Source organism: Diadema antillarum, unplaced genomic scaffold (genome assembly GCF_040938485.1).
Source record: "Diadema antillarum isolate AM-2024a unplaced genomic scaffold, OU_Dant_1.0 seq00000455_RagTag, whole genome shotgun sequence".
In the NCBI taxonomy this organism is placed as follows: Eukaryota; Metazoa; Echinodermata; class Echinoidea; order Diadematoida; family Diadematidae; genus Diadema; species Diadema antillarum.
Window position 1 is genome coordinate 1,226,196 of NW_027271427.1, and position 19,602 is coordinate 1,245,797.

Consider the following 19,602-nt stretch of genomic DNA (forward strand, 5'->3'; position numbering starts at 1 on the left):
CTACGGCAGCCTCGTTTGCCTGAAATGTAGTGTCAGGTGCCATGGGACGGTGGGATGTTCTTCTTTTTTTTTTCCACCTCCATACTCTAGTTTGTTGGTTCCACTCTTTGCTCCAGTGTAACAAGTAACTATCAGAAGCTGTTCTTACGATGTCTTGTCAGATCAGACTACACATATTTCCCGTTGCGTTGCACTACAGACTACCTCCAAGTTTAGTTAGGGCCTATTATGCGCTGTCATGTTTGAGTTCACCCCGTGTTAATATGGCCTACTAAAGTTCCTGATCAGCACCGTGACTGCAGTGGCAAATTTTTCGACATTTTAAAAAATCTGACATGGAACCACGGCAATCGCAGCCTAAAATGTTTGCTCGTTCTGTCTCCCCGCGTTGTCTCACGTCGATCTCGTTTCGTCCACGGTGGTCTGAAACGTGACTGCTGTGGCTGCCAGGAACATGGTGTTAATGTAGCATTGATAGGGGGCATGCACACCGTGTGACTTTTATGAGTGGGTAGACCAAAGCACAGCTAGCCACTAAATTCCTCTCAACCCTTCAGGTACATATCCAAACCTTCCCTGGCAGTATAGACAGAGAATGGTAGTATTCATGGCTCTCTGTCCCACCACGAGGTCATTTTTCATCCATGTCATTGGTGTGCTACAAACACTGGAGCAATACTCTTTAAACAGACTTTGCACTGAACCTGTATGCTGCACCTGGATCATTATTCAAAAGTTTGCTTTTTCTTTTCAGGGGAAAACCCTTTCAGAGAGAATGATATACAGACTAAATTCCGAATGATGTGACTGAGTGATGATCGTTACTTGTGACACTGTACTACATTGCACGTCAGTGAAATGAAAGCATCGTTAAACGTGATGCCAGATTCGCAAAGCACGAAAGATTCTCGCATACTGCACGCATCCTCCCAATTTTAAGCTTCTTGGTTGATTACAATTAGCCGTTTTCTCCAAGAGTCACATGAATTCCTGAATAACCAGTCAAAATCATAGAATACAAGCGGGTAATATTGTATATACCTCATGGCTCTTAGTGTATAATTCAGTTAAACTGCAACACATACATTACTATCTACCTATATATATATATGCAATAAAAATAGCTAAAACATTTCCACCAATATAGATAAGATGGTGCTGAATCTTGTTTTGTTATGTTTTTGTCCTTCAACACCAATATACAAGTCTCATAATGAAACAGATCTAACATTTAATATACTAAACAAAAAAACACTTTACAGATAGTTATTTGGATTGCAGAGTTAAAGGATAATATATACATACATTTCACATACATGCTTTTAATTTGTCTTCTCTTATTTAAATAACATGTATGTGTTTTCTCTAGATAACGTGTTGAACTGCTATGCACAGCATAATGAAGCAATATTTCTTCTTATTTTCTCAAATCTTCTATTTTCTTTTCTTTTCTTTTTTTGCTGATATATAATTATCACAATTCATCTCTGTTCATTTTATGAAGTCATTTCTTACAAATATACTCACTAGAATCTACCAATTACAACGAATATAGGTAGCCCAGAAAGCATTGAGCCTACAATCAATGTGCAAAACTCCATGTTTACATTTATCACCTTCCCATCCGTCAAAGAAATTGAGAATCCTCCGCATATATCTTTATAGCGTGTATTGCAATTATCATACAGTATTTTACAGGTAAATCAATAAAGGTGAGGGGGAAGAAATGTTAAATTCTAGTTTCAGAATTCTGTGGACATGTTGGAGCTGTAATAAAAATGAAAAACATGTTTAATAGACAGTTTATCTTTAATAGCTCTGTCAAACATAAATCGACTCTTCAACAAACTAGGGAATCTATCCCTCAGTCAACTTACCGTGTGCTCATACATGTGTCTTGCATTATGGTATGAGCTGAAATTTAAAATCTTGAGCCAGTAAAGGTCTTTGAAGCTGAACAAAATGTTAATGAGATGTACCTGCTATAGAATAATAATACAGCTAATAAACTACAATGCCGTTGTAGGGGTACACTGAAAAACCTTGGATTATCTAACCCCCAAGAAGAAAAGCAAAATCTGCCTTTATTATTTGTCTCATAAAGACTGAAGGTATACATGTATGAAGACATTTTGTTGCTGTAGTCTCAACACTTTATGGGCTAGTTCCTTCATTCCTTGTGTGTACTGTTCTTGACAACATCATCAATAATTACTTACAATATAATAATATGAATAGTAAGGACAGTGATAGTGTGGCATTAAATACTTGCTTGTATTAGCAATTGGTAAATATCTTTCCTTGCTTTGTTTAATGGGACTGACAAGAAAATAACTCAGATCGAATTATGATCAGTATTACTGAAAGCAGAGGGGAGAATTGATACGAAAGTTGTGTTTTACAGAACACATACGAATGAGGCTTGAATGTGATTACTTTCGACTGGTTTGGCATGTAGCAGAATTTTGACATTTGACAAACGCTCAATCGTGGATGACCTATGACATCAATCTTTGACCTGATGGGGGCTCCAACCTCCAGTGTTGCTAGGGAAACGGGATGCTTGTGTTGCTTTAACTTGCAGAAGTAACCACTTTAACGTTGATCCTTGATGAAAATCTCACTTCTTGACATTTGTCACAACGGCAACTGTAAGGACAAATTGAAAGGGGAAACAATGCAATTAATAACAGCACCACACCATTAGAGAAAACTTTGCTACTTCTCATACCAGCTGCATATACCATAATCTGGAGCTTTGAATTCTAAAAGTCCCACAGGTCACTCTTCTATCTCATTAGTAATCTAAAATTGGCTTAGTCAGAAGGCTACCTATCCAATCAGCACAAAATCAGTAAGAAATTCACAAAATCTTCAACAAAAAGAATTTGAAAGACAGGAACTTTAATACTCTAATACAAGATGTCAGCATATTGGTTGTAAATTTGGTAACTGAAACAAAGTGATATATATAAGCAAAAGGAAAAAAAAGACTCAAATGAAGTAGATTCTTTTCATTCTTTCCTGTGAAAGAATAACAATAAATAGTCAGGAAATGATGGCAAAAAGATTTATCAACAAACCACAGCCATGGGATATCTGGCCATTAATATCAACTACCACACATCACTGTATACATTATACACAGAAGAGGCTGAAGGTAACAGAGCTTTTATGTGAACAGTAAAACGATACTTCACACACTACGTAAAGATATCTTGAATATTGTCTTCTTATTTCCAATCGAGAAAGTCTTTTCAAAAGTTTCCTGTATTCACTTAATAGTAAACGGGATTCATCGTTTGACTACATGTGAATCTCGGTCCAGTCCAAAGGGAGGAAGGGGGTAAGCACATTAGAACCTTTTTACAACAGCTCTGCAGCATAGACACTATGCATGTGTACATATGACCTTATGCAAGTCAATGTTAATGCATGGATATCTACTCATGCCATGCTTGGATCGTGCTAATACATGGATGACATGAATCACATTTCATGACTGGGATCTCGATTTTGCTGCATACGGGATAATTTGACAAGAGTTAATCCCTGGGCATCAGGGACAGTTAGCGCGGGGACTGGGTGGGACGGGTTCAAGGAAGTATGAGTAAGGAAGCCCCACTTTGCTGGTTTGATGAACTTTGCATATAAAATTGGTACAAGTGTTTGTGTTTTCTGGGGGCTGCAGAATGTTTCTAGTTTGTGTGTGTGTGTGTGGGGGGGGGGGGGGGGGTCATGGGTCAATAGCACTAATGCTTTCAGGCGAGGAATCTCTGGGCAGACCCCTTGGAGAAACATGGGTTTTCCTGTGATTTTTCGTTATTATATTTTAAGTTTTTCTGTTTTTTTTTTCTTTTCAATTTTTTTAAGAGTCCAAAATGTGTGTGTGTGTGTGTGTGTGGGGGGGGGGGGGGGGGGGGGGGGGCTGCAGCCTACTTAGTACCCCCACCTGTTCCATGGCCCTTGTTCTGCATGGCTAGAGCAGAGCTACAGCGCTGCATGAGCACTGTTCTTTGTGGTAATGACATTCTCCCCTTTCTCTCCCCTCTCCCTTTTCTGCTTTGTTATTTGTTTGTTTCTTCCTCTTTCTCTCCATTTTATTAATTTATTCATCTATTTAAAAACCTACTACTATAACCTCTGATTTCTGGAAAGCCCAAACAAGATAAAACAAAATTCCATTGGAATAAATAATGCAGTGTGAGGTCCCTAAACTCAACTAAATACAAAAGGATAGACCCTGTAATGAATAGTGCCATAATTTAGTAATCGGAAAAATGCCTCCCTCACTCTTCAAAGTGGAGAGAGAGAAAAAGAAAGTAAAAGCAGAGAGTGTAGAAGACCCAATTTCAATCTCATTACTAGTATTCAGGAGAAGCTTGGCAAAAACGAAACAGAAATACTGCTGTGGTATTCTAATAGACGATGTGTAACGAGTTACGTTGTAACAAACACAAGGGTATATTAAGCTTTATTGCAATGCGGCTTGCTATAATAGGAACACGCTCACGGGTAGGACTGGTATTTGTACCATCAAGACACAGAGAGTACCGAAGTGATGATGTCAAAGTCTTTTGTTGTAGCTTGGGTTGGAAACAGGTGCGAGCATGTTTAATAGCAACAATAGTGTTCACAGATATTCAGGCCAGGTGAGGTTGTTTAGAACCAGTTTCCATGGCGATAAATGGCTAAGACATCACACTTTGGTATTCTATAGATGAACTTGGGTCAAAGGAAAGCACTATTGGTATATATGTACAATGTACACATAAATATGCAACAAGAACAGAATGACAGTGCACAAAATGTGTTACATTAGCAGTGACTGTAAGATTTCTATCACAATACATTGACAAATCTGTAACAAGGCACAGGCTAATAATCATAATTATATATAATGACAAACATTCCATGCACACTGCCATTCATGTAGGTGCAATATACAAAGTATACAGACACTTGGGAGAGTAAAGCAAGCATGTACATACAGTAATCTAGACCCATACTAACTGTTATGTGGTAAGTTTTGATATCATACATTGTATAATGGAAACAATGCCATTATCCTGGTATGAATGCATGGTGGCAAACATTCCCATACACTCTGCACTGGTGCAAATAGGGGGGGGGGGGGAATCAAATGACCTAATAATACAACCCACATAAAATATGCAAGTTTATAAGAACATGAGTTTTTGTGTTGCCTATAAAGTATTATGCACTGGTTATTCTGAGAAGTTACATTTCAAGAGTCTTATAAGAACTCAGAGAGATCTGTCTTGTGGTTTGCTGATGATCAATGTTCAAATTTCACGGTGACAAAGAAGGATATTGCTGCTACATGTAAAGCCTATTGCTCAACTGCACCACATTCATTCTACAGACTTATAGGTTTGAACAAAGCGTTGCGATTCAAAGGTTGGCCTCAGGCTGACAATAAAAACTAATTGTTGCTCCCCGACTTTTCTGCAAGCATTTACAAGAATTGCATCTTATAGTGAAAGGAAGAGATTTAAACTACTGGGATTCAATACGTAATGAAGGACTGTAACCTTCTAACATGTAATCCAAGATGACTTGTCAAAAAAGGAAGAACAGAAGAAACAAAATGGTTGCAGCATGTTTGCTTCAAGACATAACATACAACATTCCAGCAAAATAAACTGTAGGAGGTATCGCTACTTTGTATTACTTTGTATATGACTCACTTCCAAACCCCCTGCCCCCCCCCCCCCCCACATAAATGCAAAATTACAATTTTGCTGTGATTCTAAGATCACAATATCAAAGATTGTAAACATTAATATCAGATCGTTATGCATAAATACTACTGATCTTTATAGCAAACGAGACCTAGTAGTCTCATGTGCCTAGTATCAGCATTCTGATTCCCGAGGACAAAGAGAATAAAAAGCCATCTAATGTTAGATAATATACTACAAGTAAATACAAAGGCAGACAAGACATAAAACTATGTATGTTAGTGGAAATCGGGAATGATACTACTTAATGGTGTTTGCAGACAAATCACTGGCATGTTGCAGTGCAGTTGTACCTCACATGTATGCCATTCATGCAACACAAACTGTGCTGAAGGTCCTCTGTTTTCGCCATAGCATGTTTTATTTTTGTTAGAGTACACTGGTGTGCATATTACAGCAGCTGCAATTGCATGAATAGTGACCCTACAAGTATATCATTATTTTAAATCAATTTGATTCTTTCATCCTCCATCTCCTCGGAAACCAGACTGTCAGCTCACATCCTTTCTTTTCTTGGCAGAACATTTTTTTAAAACAGCAAAAGACATTTCTGCTGGAAATGTAGGGTGGCATCATATCAAAGCTCAGTGCATGTTTAAAAGGGGAAATCTGACAAGAGCATTTAATAATAATAAATTGTGTGAAGTCACAAAGAGACGACCAGCATGCCAAAACATGACTAGACAATATTTTAATCAAAACACACACTGATACACTTAGGAATTAAGAAGTCCAGACTGCAATATACACACCACAGTAGCAGTACTCAACAGACATTGCCATGGTAACAGAGAATCTCTAGCTCTTTGTCAAATTTGCAGGTGTACACATTGGCCTGAATTCACGAAGGTGATACAATCTTGTCCATGAGTTAAACCATGGATAAGATTGTACCACCTTCATGAATGCAGGCCATTAAGTACAGTGTAAAAGCTTCTGATTAATTTTTCCCCCTGTATTTTCTCTTCTTTTTTTTTATCCTTCTTCTTCAAATTTGTATGTTTAGAACAAAGACCAGCAAATCCAGTTCTGATAAACTAAGCACAAATCTAGAGGTAGTGTGCTTTCTCAAGAGTTGAAATATATACATAACAGCTTTTACAATGTACACAACTGGTCAAGACACAAAAGAAAACCTTTGAAGGCAGAAAATAATGCAGCTATACTAAAATACAGACCTCTACCCCTGTGTGGTCCACACTGTAATTTGTTGCAACAAAGTGCAATGGTTAAAAAAACAACATGGAAATGTGAAATATCAGACACATGAAAACAAAAATGAATGAGAAACTATGAGCAGATATATCTTTGAAAACATATTAGTTTGAATATGAGAAAAGTAGATGAATACACTGTAGTCACACATTTGGTTTGGTTTATGTATGGTCAGGGAAAGTGCAGTGTACATGTTGTAATGAGTCATGAAAGCCACACTCTACAGTGAGAAGCATCATATGTCACAGAAATCACGGCCAAAATGGGGAAACAGGATAAAATAGCAAATCTCCCACTAAAAATTGCGATTTGTGAGAGAAGATACTGAGTTGAATGATTTTAACTGGTATTTAAAAGGGGCTGTATTTCCAGGGCTGGGAGATAAAAAGTGTTGATAATACAGTTTGTACATACAAATGTATGGTAGCATATTGTAATACATGATCTGCGAATTAATGATTAGAACATGTTGTAAAGCATTGAGATGATATATTTTATATGCATGGCACAGGAATCATGTATAGTGTATTTGTGTATACTTTCAATTTACAGCATCAGTGAACTTAAAGTTAAGACCTTTCTGCCATTTATTCTCAGGAATTCAGAATTTCACAGAGGCTAATACATTATAAGCCCACATCTTTGCAGTATCAAAGGTTCAGAATTAGACCGACAGGTTGAGTGCAAAATCTATCATCTAATCAAGGATATTTGGGCTTCGGTTTTTAGTGTTTTTTTGAAGATTTCAATTAGTATCTTTGCTTCAGTCTTCTAATAAGCAAATGGATGGGAGTAATCCTATGCCCTGTAGCAAACAAAAGAATGTGAACAAGGTGAAATACAAGCTGCAAAAGAACATGAGAGCATTCAAGTTTTCTGAAAGAATTAAAAAATCAACATTATAATCTACTCTTCCAAGAAACAAGCCTCATGTTTGCTTTGCCAACTGCCTCCCCCCAATCTTTATCACAATAACAATTGCCGATTTCAATAACATCTACGTCTGCCATCGCGTTACATGCCAAACATATTCGCTTTTGAGTGAAAGAGTATGGAGTGAAAAGCCCAGCTGCAAAGCATTACAGTACATCAAATCTTTCTGACAAACTTTGATGCAAGTTGAGTCATACTGCCATGCAACAAACTTGCCACAGCTTCAACCAATGCTACGAATAAAACATTATCTTAATTAAACCCACCACAATTATGAGGCTAGACAAGTTTGCATAGATTTATCCAAAAAAAAATAAACTAAAATCTTAAATAAATGGCACTGTTCCTTTTTTGTCAAGCATTTGGCACACAGTTGCTGATGACCATCGAAACAAACATGCCATGTCACACATATTGTAAATCTATACACTGTGCCCAGTGCATCTGTGAAAATCATGTTTGTGGTAGAAAATTAGGTCAAAAGAAAAATAAAGGTAAGCAAGAAAATCTATGGCAACAGGGCTAAACTTGAAACCTGCCCTTCATGTCATTAGCTAACAACTGTCGGGGTAGATGTGTTTTATTTGTCCTTCAACGATACCTCAGCTAACGTCGTCTTTACAAGTCATATATCCCTTTTGAAAATGTCACAATGTCTCCCAATATTGTGTATGAAATCTAATGGCAATGCACCTCAGTGTTTAAAAAAAAAAAGAAATTAAAAATCGACCCCATGTCACTCAGAACCAGATTATGAAAAGGAATCTAAATTTTCAGGGTTGCAAACGGAACGAACAAACTTTAAAGCAGGGGTCTGCACATGTGCTTATATGCCCTGATATTTTCATTCATGTGAAAGAATGCTTCAGTTTCTGAATACCACAGCTTTAAAGTAGGGGTGTGCGTAACCATAAATATTAATCACATAAATAAATGAAACATTCTTGGATTATTACATGACCTGGGTCAAAAGAAAAGTAATAAGGCAAGCACACTGCACCCAATACTTTTTTAAAAAATAAAAGATTAATCAGGGGGCGCACTTAACTTTTTTTTTAACTAGCCAGGCGGACTACTTAGAATCAATTTTGAAGCAATATTTTGGCTAGCCAGACAGACTAGTTACTTCAGAATTTTGTGATTTTTAGCTAGTCCGACATGATTTTGGGTGGCCAATGGCCAGCGGACCATCGCCAATTTCGAACCCTGTTAATCAGGGTATGGGACATGTACATGAAGTACTCTTTCCAGCCTGAAAACCCAGGAATTAGAAGTGACTTAAAACTGACTGCAAAGTGACTTATAACTGACTGCAAAGTGACTTAAAACTGACTGCAAAACTGACTGCAGGATCCCATTTTGGAAATGTTCCCTTCCTACAGGGAAATTAACGAAGCGTTTTACAGCACTCGTCTCAAAAGTGACACATGACGGTAAATCTCAACTTTTCATTTATCCGTTACTTTTTTGGTGCACTGTCATTTTAGCAAGTCTCAGCAATGATAAAGTGTTGACTCAGTGGAAGATCTCACACATCCAAAAGTTTGAATAGTGAATGATTAAGATGTTATTAAGATGTCCACAGCAAACGGCAACATTTCTTTGGAGTGTGATTGTTAGACATGGGATTAACCTGGCTATTCCACAGTATCTCAAGGAGAATAACACCCCCAACAAAAGAGGTACAGAAGTTCCTCTTGTTTTAATAGCATTCACAGCTTAAGTCACGATGAATGTGAATACGTACCGATAATGATTATTAAAATGACGATGATGATGATTGCAAGAATGATCATCATCTTGCAGTTTTTCCACCAGTACTTCCGCTTCAGTTTGCCAGCATTTGTCTCAAACTGTGATGCTCCCTGTTGCAGAGCATCTGTACAGTTTTGTTTGAGACAAAACAAAAGAAACAAGGATTAAATCAAGGGACCAAAAAAGAGAGAGCAGACTCACACACATATCAAAAAAGGTACTGTTACCATTGAGAGCAGTGATTAAAAAATGTTCAAGTTATCACATTTGATGCATATTATATATGAGTAGGTCAGATCAACATCCTACCAGATGAACAGTTTGCAATAAGGCTGAAAATATAAGGAAATATCACTATTTTTCTCCATAAACCATAATTGTAGACGGTTTATTCTAGAAACAATTTCATTATTTCACATTTTGTATATTCACTTTAACATTGATCATACTGATTAGCATTATTACATTGGTTGTTTCTATCTCTATAAACTGGTATTTAAGAACTATTTTGAAGAACTAAAGCTGGGCTTTTGTGTCATCTGCAAGTGGCAAAAATGCCTTTAACATTATATGATTCTGGTTGTTTAAACCTGTGCGTTAATTTCTTTATGTCTCACAATACATTGTATCATAACTGACTGTGAAAACTCTTGTATGGGTACTGCGGCAAACTACCATCACTTTCTATGAAATTATTTATAGCATAGCAAACGTCATATCAGGTTCAACCAACTTCCCTGCAGCTCTGACATCGATACACGACTATTTCATGCTACAGTGACTATGTACCAGTGTAAAGCTCACGGCATCAAATATCAAGTTGGAACATTCATAAAAGGGCAAAGCAATTCAATACAAGTGGAAAAACAGGTATCGTGAATTAAGGTGGTTTCAATAAACATTCCTTTACTTTCCTCAAGGAAGATATTTAGTCTCTTTTCAGTAGCTGTATTCAAAAATTTGACAATAGTGATTTGGTGAATCAGAAAAGAAAAGAAAAATCTCCATTGCTGAGTGATTTCAATAGCCTCAATAATATATCTGTTCATATTCTTGATGTCTTGATTTGGCAAAGCCACAAAATGTACAGATATATCTTTTCCATGTGTCATTGTACCAGTACCCTCATTACATTTGGCTGCACAAATGGTCCTGTAATGTGATTGCCCCATCCCTGTCCTATCAAGCGATCTAAGTTTGGTTACAATAAAGTAGAAATTATTATCTACAGTTTTTATCCTGATATACACGATTTGTTCAGCTATAACAAAATTTCAATATATAATGAAAGAAAGGTGCCTGAACCAAGAACTTTATCATAACAGGAGTCGCCTTTAAAATGACAACTTTCCCCCAAAGGCTTGAATATTTATCACTTACCGGCACGGTCATCCAGGTCTGATAGCTTCTGATCTCTCTCAAGGACCTTGTCCACATTCACTCTCATAATATCTACCACCTGCAATATGAAAACAAAACACACACACACACACACACACACACACACACACACACACACACACAAACAAATACACATAAATGTTAGTGTTATCATTTAATCCTAAATCAAATCTGGTATCAAAAATCAAGTCTTTGTTTAGGTCTAAAAACCTTGAAACAATTTGTACATATACATGCAGCAAAATTTGAAGTCCTCTAAACTTTGAAGAGGATATCACGATGAAATCCAGACTTTGTGTGATTGTCTGCTAAAAGGAAACATGACATTGAATAATATGAGGTCTGCTCATAAAGCAGACTGCATATTTCAGTTATCACAAATGCATTGCAAATTTACACTGTCATGGATAATAATGATGGGCTCTTCCATATTCACAATGTTAAATCTTAAGTGCTAATGTGAATTTTGGTCTCCACGAAGTCTTCATGTAAAATAAAGTACCCCCCCCAAAAAAAAAAAAACCCAAACAAACAAACAAACAAACAAACAAACAAACCCTACTCTTCATATTGTATAACATGTATTATAATTTGTATACATGTAGTTGGACAGTACAGGTCTATACAGCTCAGGGTCCCATTTCATAAACAGTTGATACAATAGCAACTCTTGCTGGAATGGCAATTGCTATGGAAATGACAAGAATCCAGCTTCCTGATTGGCTGTTGCTACTGGAAGTTGCCATTCCAGCAAGAGTTGCTATCCTAACATCTTTTATGAAATGGGGCCCTGGTATTGCAGGCTCCTTAGGCTGCTGTGTGAAGGGTACCAGGAATCGGTGCCCTAGAAAGACCCCCCCCCCCCCCCCCAAGTGCCCAGTTTGCGTGCGTCCTTTGTACCTCATCCACTTGTGCCTGGGTTTGTTGTAACCTCTTGTTGCTCTGTGGCTGGGGTGGTTGTGGTGGTGCAGCCCTGCATTGAGGTCAAAGAGATTGCAAAAGTTTTGTTCAGTTAGCATAAAGAGCAAAACTTCTTTGAATGCTCTCTACATATTGCAGGTTACAATCAAATCTTTATATATTTAATGCCAAAGCTGTTTACAAAGTCAAAATGGACTTATCAAATTCAAAACATTTCCACTTTGTACACTGCTTGCTGCTGTTATCGCACAACAACACGGTTTTCATCTTGTGAATTAATGTTTAAAAGAAATGTCCAGAGAAAGTACGAAAAAAAACAAAAAAAAACACCAATGCTTGTCAAGATGATTAATTTCTGGAAGAGTTTCAAAGAGTGAAGTTACACTGTATAGCACTGCACTATACATGAAAGATCATCAACAGAACACACACCCCCCCTCAAAAAAAAAGAAACAAAAAAACAACAACAAAAACAACAAAACATATCTCCTACATGAGAGCAAGTGTTCAATGAATTGCAATTTAATTGTTACCTCTGCCAGTAGGTGAAACCTATAATGTTTATGTTATTTTCCTGTTCCAAGTGAAGATTAAACCCTACCATTCTGACAAGGGATACAGTGGTACAGGTAAAATTTTGTTCCATCTGGCCATGAGCATTTGACCTGGACTATTGTATACTGCATTGATATTATAGTGTAGGCCTACTCAAACATACAAGACTTGTTGACACACATACAATTTGTACATGTTTGAAACACACACACACACACACACACACACACACACACACAGACCATTACACCAAAGGCTAAGTGTAATGACTGGTGGTATTGAAATCAATACCACTACGTACAAGTATATTTGCAGCCCTTTCACTGATTTCCACACTGTGAAGATAGCAGGGCTGCCAATCTTGAGTGAGAGTTGGGCGTGAGACACTGCGAGGGAGCGGAGCGACCTCCTGGCTAGCGCCTGGCGGCCTGCTGCGCGGCCGTACGTACGTACTACGTACACAGTCAGTGTATGTAAAGTGATGTAAAGCACACGTCATAGCCATACATGTACTGTAATTTGCCAAAAGTACAAGCTACGCTCACATGGTATAGGTAGAAACCAATCGTAATCCAATAGCTCGTCTTTGCGTGCGAACCGAAAACGATTATTATTGGTTTATAAGCTTTACACCCGCGCGGGAAAATCTCTAAATTTTGGGCTTGGGCATATCGATATTCCGAATATCAGAGAATTTAGAGATATATTTATTTTTGTAGTCATATACATTCCATTTTGGGGGTTTAGCGTGAGATTTCGTTTATCAGAGTGAGACAGTCAAAATTGGTTGAATTGCGTGAGTCTCACGCTCAATGCGTGAGAGTTGGCAGCCCTGAAATAGGCTAGTCTTTTTCCTGTGCAGACTCCTTGGAATCATTGGACCTGTTTTATTGTAATATTAAGAGTTACACTCGATTGGTCTTTTGCTCTTTTGACCAGGCCACAACCTGATACAACTTGAACACGACTTGATGGGACAAAACAGAAATGACCAGCTCAATCATGAAACACTGTGAAATTGCTATTGATGCACGGGACACACTCATGACTTGATCCTGTAGAGCCATGGCAGGTTGTACAGCATGACTACGTTTTTTACACCAGCACAATGTACACATGTGTAGCTATCATTCTTAACCTCTTGAGGATGAGTCCCGAGTATACTCGGGCAAGTGTCTACGGGAAATGCGTGTTGCAGCAAAATCAGTCCGTCCTCAACATCCCAATGCATTGCTATGAACATACAAAAATGTGTACAGTGTTTCAAGAACATTGCATGTACAACACCACAACTTTCTTCCTGTTATCAACTAACAATAGCCGGGTTCACACGTACACCAATTAGCGGGATACAAATCTCGAGATTTGCATCGCGATCGTCATCCCGAGTTTTTTGCACGTGTGGACAGAAAAAACCCGAAAATTAGCGGGATAAGCATCGCGATGCTAATCCCAAGAAATCTTGCGCTGGTTCCTCAATTAGCGGGATAATTGGCCGCGCGCTGGTACGTGTGAACGGTCGGGATTAGAATCTCGAGTTTTTATATCCCATCATGCAATGCGCACGTCACAACAGCGAGGCCTCTGCGAAGAGGTCCTTCACCTCTGTGGAGCACAACAACAACAGCGCGCGAACCACACCACTGACGCGTGAAAGACAATGGACAAAGGTAAGTGCGCGCAGGCAGTGATAGAGAAGGGCGCTGTGTGACCCAGTTTGCAGGCTTTGCTGTTATCTCTATCGGCAATTAGCGGGATAATTTGGTACGTGTGGACGCTCGCCAAATTAGCGGGATACCGATCGCGATCGCTATCCCGCTAATTTGGTACGTGTGGACGCTCGCAAAAAAACTCAGGATGAGCATCGCGATCGTCATCCCGCTAATTTGTATGTGTGAACCCGGCTATTGTATCACATAGTACTCATGCACCTGCCCCTCTTTCAAGTCTCCAACACTGCCTGCTATGTACATAGTTCACAGACCGTATCCATTCATGCACAGTGAACTAGAATAAAAGCCAATGTACGGAGAGTATTCTGTACCCCAAAACACAAAGACACCATTCAATGGTTCAGCCTTGCGGCACAGGACGCTGCTTACATGTATTTCATGTATCAATTGATGTTAATCCCAATCCACTACACTGGTTTCTAAGTTCATGTACACCGATCTTGATATCAAACTGAAACAGACAAAATTCGACTGCTATAGGCCTACTTTGCTACAATGTTTTAAGTACGTACCAAACACACACAAAAATGAAAGAAAAAAATCCTATTAGGTCTGAAGTACTTTGATATGCATGGAAGTACAAAAAAGGTTTTATAGTCGGTTTCAATTTGATCTAGTACTTGTCTGTTCCTTTAAATTTTAGTGACGCCTCTCCACTTTGGTTTTAATATTAAAAAAAGATCTCTTTTTTTTTTGGGGGGGGGGGGGGTTGGAAGGGGATGGGGAAGGGAAACAGAGGCAGTACATTATGTATGTACAGTGTATGTCTGCTGTAAAAATGTAACATGCATACAGGGGGTAGACAATACCTTGAACAGCCATGTATTTTGCATACATGCATTACAAGCTTGTAACATACACACTTGATATTTTTCACAGTAAACTGAACACACTTATTTTGCCAGATGCGCATCATTTGGATGTCAAGCTAACATACACACTTGATATTTTGCACAGTAAACTGAACACACTTATTTTGCCAGATGCGCATCATTTGGATGTCAAGCTAACATACACACTTGATATTTTTCACAGTAAACTGAACACACTTATTTTGCCAGATGCGCATCATTTGGATGTCAAGTGCAATGTATCAATCAAGATAATACATGTACAGTGTATGTAAATTTATTCCAGTTGTGATTACTGTAAATTTTCCTAGCACAACAATTACATTGTAGCTGAGCCTGTGAGGATCATAACTGGGGCTTCAATATCACCAAAGAAAGAAAGGTAAAATACCCATGACGAAATAGGCAATTAACGGACTTCCCAAACAGGCTATATTGATAAACTGCATAATATGCTATACACATCATGTGTACACTGAATGCCCATCTGCATAGAGTGGCACATTTTCTCCTGTAGGGTTTACAATGTAAACATGGTATTTGGCTTTGTTCACAAATCAGCTGGCCTCCTTTCTACGAATATCAGCACAGATGTCTTGAAAGTGACCATCAGTGAATAAAAGGTTGCGTAATCCTAATCTCCTTTGTCCCACTCTGCCCTTTGTGAGGTGTGAGGGCGCTCCTCCTGTCCCTGAAAGGCTTCATTGTACTATTGTGTTCAAGTGTATAGTGAGGTGCATGGCCATGTTGAGGGTGAGGGAAATTGGAAGAGAAAGGAGTCCCAACTGGCTGTCAAACAGCTGTCAATTTTCTATTCATGCACAAAAAAAAAAAACTCCACTGGTGCATGTTTGCCTTTTATGATCAGGGTTCAATGCTGCCATCTTTTTTGAGCAATTTAAAGATTCATTTTGAAAGAGCTCTATTAAACATGTCAGGTAAAGTAGGTACGCAATGGTTATAAAACAAATGCCTCTTTCTCTTTGAACCACAAAGGCAAAGTAAAACAATAATTACATTGTATTTTTCTTGGCCCAACCTGCTTCAAATTTTGAGGCCACCTCAAGACAGTTTTCATTTCTCATTATGAACAAAAATTTGGAACAAATATTTCAAAAGCATTGAAAAATCAAGAAAATTTGCTGGGAAACAGACTTGTAATTCATACTAATTGTAATAATGTTGAATAGTTGGGAAATATGTCTACCGATCTATCTAAAGTTGTCCTCAAAAAGTATTTTGTTTGTACACATGCACATGTAATTGCAGATTCTTGATGGGGAGATAGTCTGGTTTAATACTGAATGCAGGCTGTTATGTGTGTAAGGTTTTTTTTATATTCTTTATTTTGACTCATTTCTATTCAAGGAAACTTCAATGCATTGAGATACCTAACATCTACTGTATACATACAGTGTACATGCATTCCCATCAAATGTTTGCTCAAAACTGGGGGTGGCAGTGGAAAGGTATTCAGAGGATTTTTTTTTTCTTTTTTACGTTCCAGTCATTTTCTTTAAACGACCACAATGTCTCCCTTTTAGGACTTGCACATGTTTGTTAAAATGGAAGACAAAATTACCTCCAAATGTATGTGCCTTACAGTCAGGAATTGAAAACATAACAATAAAGTGCTGACTTGTGGTCGCCTGATTGGTCCTCTCCTTCTCATAAAGTGTTGCATAAACTGAATGCATAAAAAAACTTCGAATGCTCTACATAAAACTACAATCCCCAAATAAGAGGAAGACGGGGAAAATATGTGTCACTGAAATGTGATCACATGACATAAATCTACAGTGCCATCATGTAACAAAATATATGCATACCGTGTACAGTTTGTATGTTGATTGCCAACAGTATAGGAAAAGCAAGGGTAAGATAAAATCTTGTATTAATACACTTGTACATACACCATACACCTGTATGTGTTAAAATTAAAATCACTGTTGTGTTCTCAAAAGGGCTCAATCTTCATCTTCCATCAATTTCAATTATTATGTCCTTGCAAATTATAGATTGAAAAGCTCTACCAAGAAATTTGTCTGGCTGATGTAATTTATTTTCAGACAGAAAATTGCCAGTTTCTACAGTCATACTGTATGTGACCCTGCATCACAAAACCAACAAAAAGTTGCCAGAAATGAATTTTTAGTTAAGGGCAGATACTGAAAGAGCAGACTTCAAGCTTTGAAATGATGTCTAACTCAATTCAAATGGACTCTTCTACCCTATCTAAAATTTAGAAAGTAAGCACACATTCTGGAGAAGTGTGTTCTGAGAAAAGAGGCTCTGAAGTATGGGGTCTATTTTAAGTGCTTACTCTTACCAAGTGCAGCTACACTGTACATGTAGCTGTGCAATGAATGAAACAAAAACAGAGTGAAAAGCACCATATCAACAACAATGAAGGGATTATCAGATTTAGCTGAAATTAATCATGCTCTATCAACACATTCTATCCATGACTAACATCAACAACTTCCAAAGCAGTAGCATCATCTTTTCAAAAGTCATCACAGTTGAAAGTGAAGAGTGTGGAAAGGGTTTTTTACAGAATGAAAGGGGACACTATTAATTTAAAATACACCATATTATACGTGTACAGTATATCAAAATCACACTATTCCACAAAAAAGATGTTCTAGAAAACGGCTAAAATCACTACTTCCCCTGCATTTTACAATCTCTAACTTTGGCATAAGATGGAAGAAGAATTGCTCTTTTAGAAATGTATGAAAAACGCAAGATTGACCAGGTTGACCTGTTTCACCTAATTTGAGTCCTTACACAAAATCAGTGCGAGCACGAATTTTTGTTGGTTTTGCGATGCACGGTCACATATGGGAACAATGTTTTACCTTTAAATGCTGAGCCTGTACTACAACTGTACGTGTGTATGTCATATGAGACTTCATGCTGATCCCAACACATCTGTCCTCAGTTTAATGATTCCTCAAATGGAGGGCTGGATAACATTTTGTGCTAAAAATACTTTATGCTGAACCAAAATAGAAAAACCTTCTTGCTTATTAAAAAGGCAAAATGTACAAAATGTTTTGTACCACTATGGCTCCTGGTCTTGTGAGCTAACAAATGCAATGCAAATCATTACATGGGTCTTGTAACCAAAAAACATTTGGATTGTGCATGTGTGCGTACAAAAGTGGGGAAATACTGTAAATGCAAGACTTTGCTTCTTTCCATTTTGCAATATCACCTACAGCCTGTACATGTACAAATGTAAGTATGCAAGTACAAATATTACAATACACACAGTTTTTAACCAAATCAAAGTGATTCAATATTTGATTTGAAATGTGTGCATTTTTTTTTTTTTTTGTTTCCTAGGATAAATCTATACTTGCATAATTGAATCAAGAATACTCAAAAGAATCATACTTGTGGTACTGAACCACAAAATAACAAAAAGGAGCAGGCCTACAGTACATGTATACTGGTAAAAGTGTACCCAGCATTCATACCTTGTATAATTCAGGGTCTCAACATACAATAGATTGTACATGTATGGAAATTTTACTTTATGATCTTAAAGAAAATAATGTAATACATGAGAAAATGATAACCAAAAGTAGTTGTAGCTATGGTTCTACACATCTACACTGTACAATCATTTGTTTGCTTTGTCCCAATCTATGGTAAAATACATTTGTATGTAAATATTGTACGTATGTAGAATGTATGTCAAAAGGGTTTTTAAAAATGCACGTGTAGTCAGTGTTTGTTCTGTTTTCCCCCCCAACGTTGTCTACAGGTTACAGTACATGCAGTACGAGGTATATAATGTTTGTACATGCCAAGGATCAAGAACAAGCAGGGATTTGTTGTTGTTATTTTTGGCTTGTTACTATCTCTTGATGGTGTTCACGGCATTGTACTGGCCGAGACACAAGAGGGAGACAGTCTTTCTTTGTGCATCATGGTAAAAGTCATCATCACAGTGAAAGACATGTGTGTGATATGACAGCATGGATTGATGCTATACTGTAGAATATTGGTGACTACGTGTACACCTCAATGACAAGACATAAGGCGCACCTGGTAAAGTAGGGACTGCGAGCGACGGAGAGCGACACTCAGCGACGGGGACATATTGCGAGAACAATGAAGTGCGTCGCAGTATGTTTTCACTCCGTCGCTAAGCGTCGGTCAAAGCAGTACGCGCCATCATTTTGATGATACCGCGACGCTTGCCGACGCTTGCTGACACTTGCCGACACCCTCGAAAGAAGCTGTTGATTTTTTCTATGTTGCGTGACCTCCGCTCACGCAAGTGTTCGTTTTAATAGCGCCGACGTTTCGGGACATGGCGCTTGAGATGTAGCGAGATTTCTGAATGGTCACGGCCAGTGCTCAAATTGAATAGCGAGCGACGTGTCCAGACGCGCCTCTCCAGATTACAAATGATGTTCGTGATAGCCCGACGATGAGCGACGTGTCCCGACGCTTTCC

General features: G+C 38.0%; 1 protein-coding gene across 2 annotated transcripts in view; it reads right to left on the reverse strand.

The window, feature by feature from the left end:
* Positions 1-574: 574 nt before the first annotated feature.
* LOC139732907 (vesicle-associated membrane protein 3-like) overlaps positions 575-19,602 on the reverse strand; it is a 44,725-nt gene continuing 25,697 nt past the window's right edge. The window contains exons 2-6 of one of the 2 annotated variants that reach the window (XM_071643744.1): positions 11,970-12,042; positions 11,049-11,127; positions 9,661-9,792; positions 6,944-6,965; positions 575-2,649 (exon numbers count right to left, since the gene is read on the reverse strand). In XM_071643744.1, the coding sequence (XP_071499845.1) occupies positions 6,946-6,965; positions 9,661-9,792; positions 11,049-11,127; positions 11,970-12,042 (304 nt within the window). In that variant the 3' untranslated portion in view covers positions 575-2,649; positions 6,944-6,945. The remainder of the gene's footprint in view (positions 2,650-6,943; positions 6,966-9,660; positions 9,793-11,048; positions 11,128-11,969; positions 12,043-19,602) is intronic. The other variant, XM_071643743.1, reaches the window with a different exon arrangement.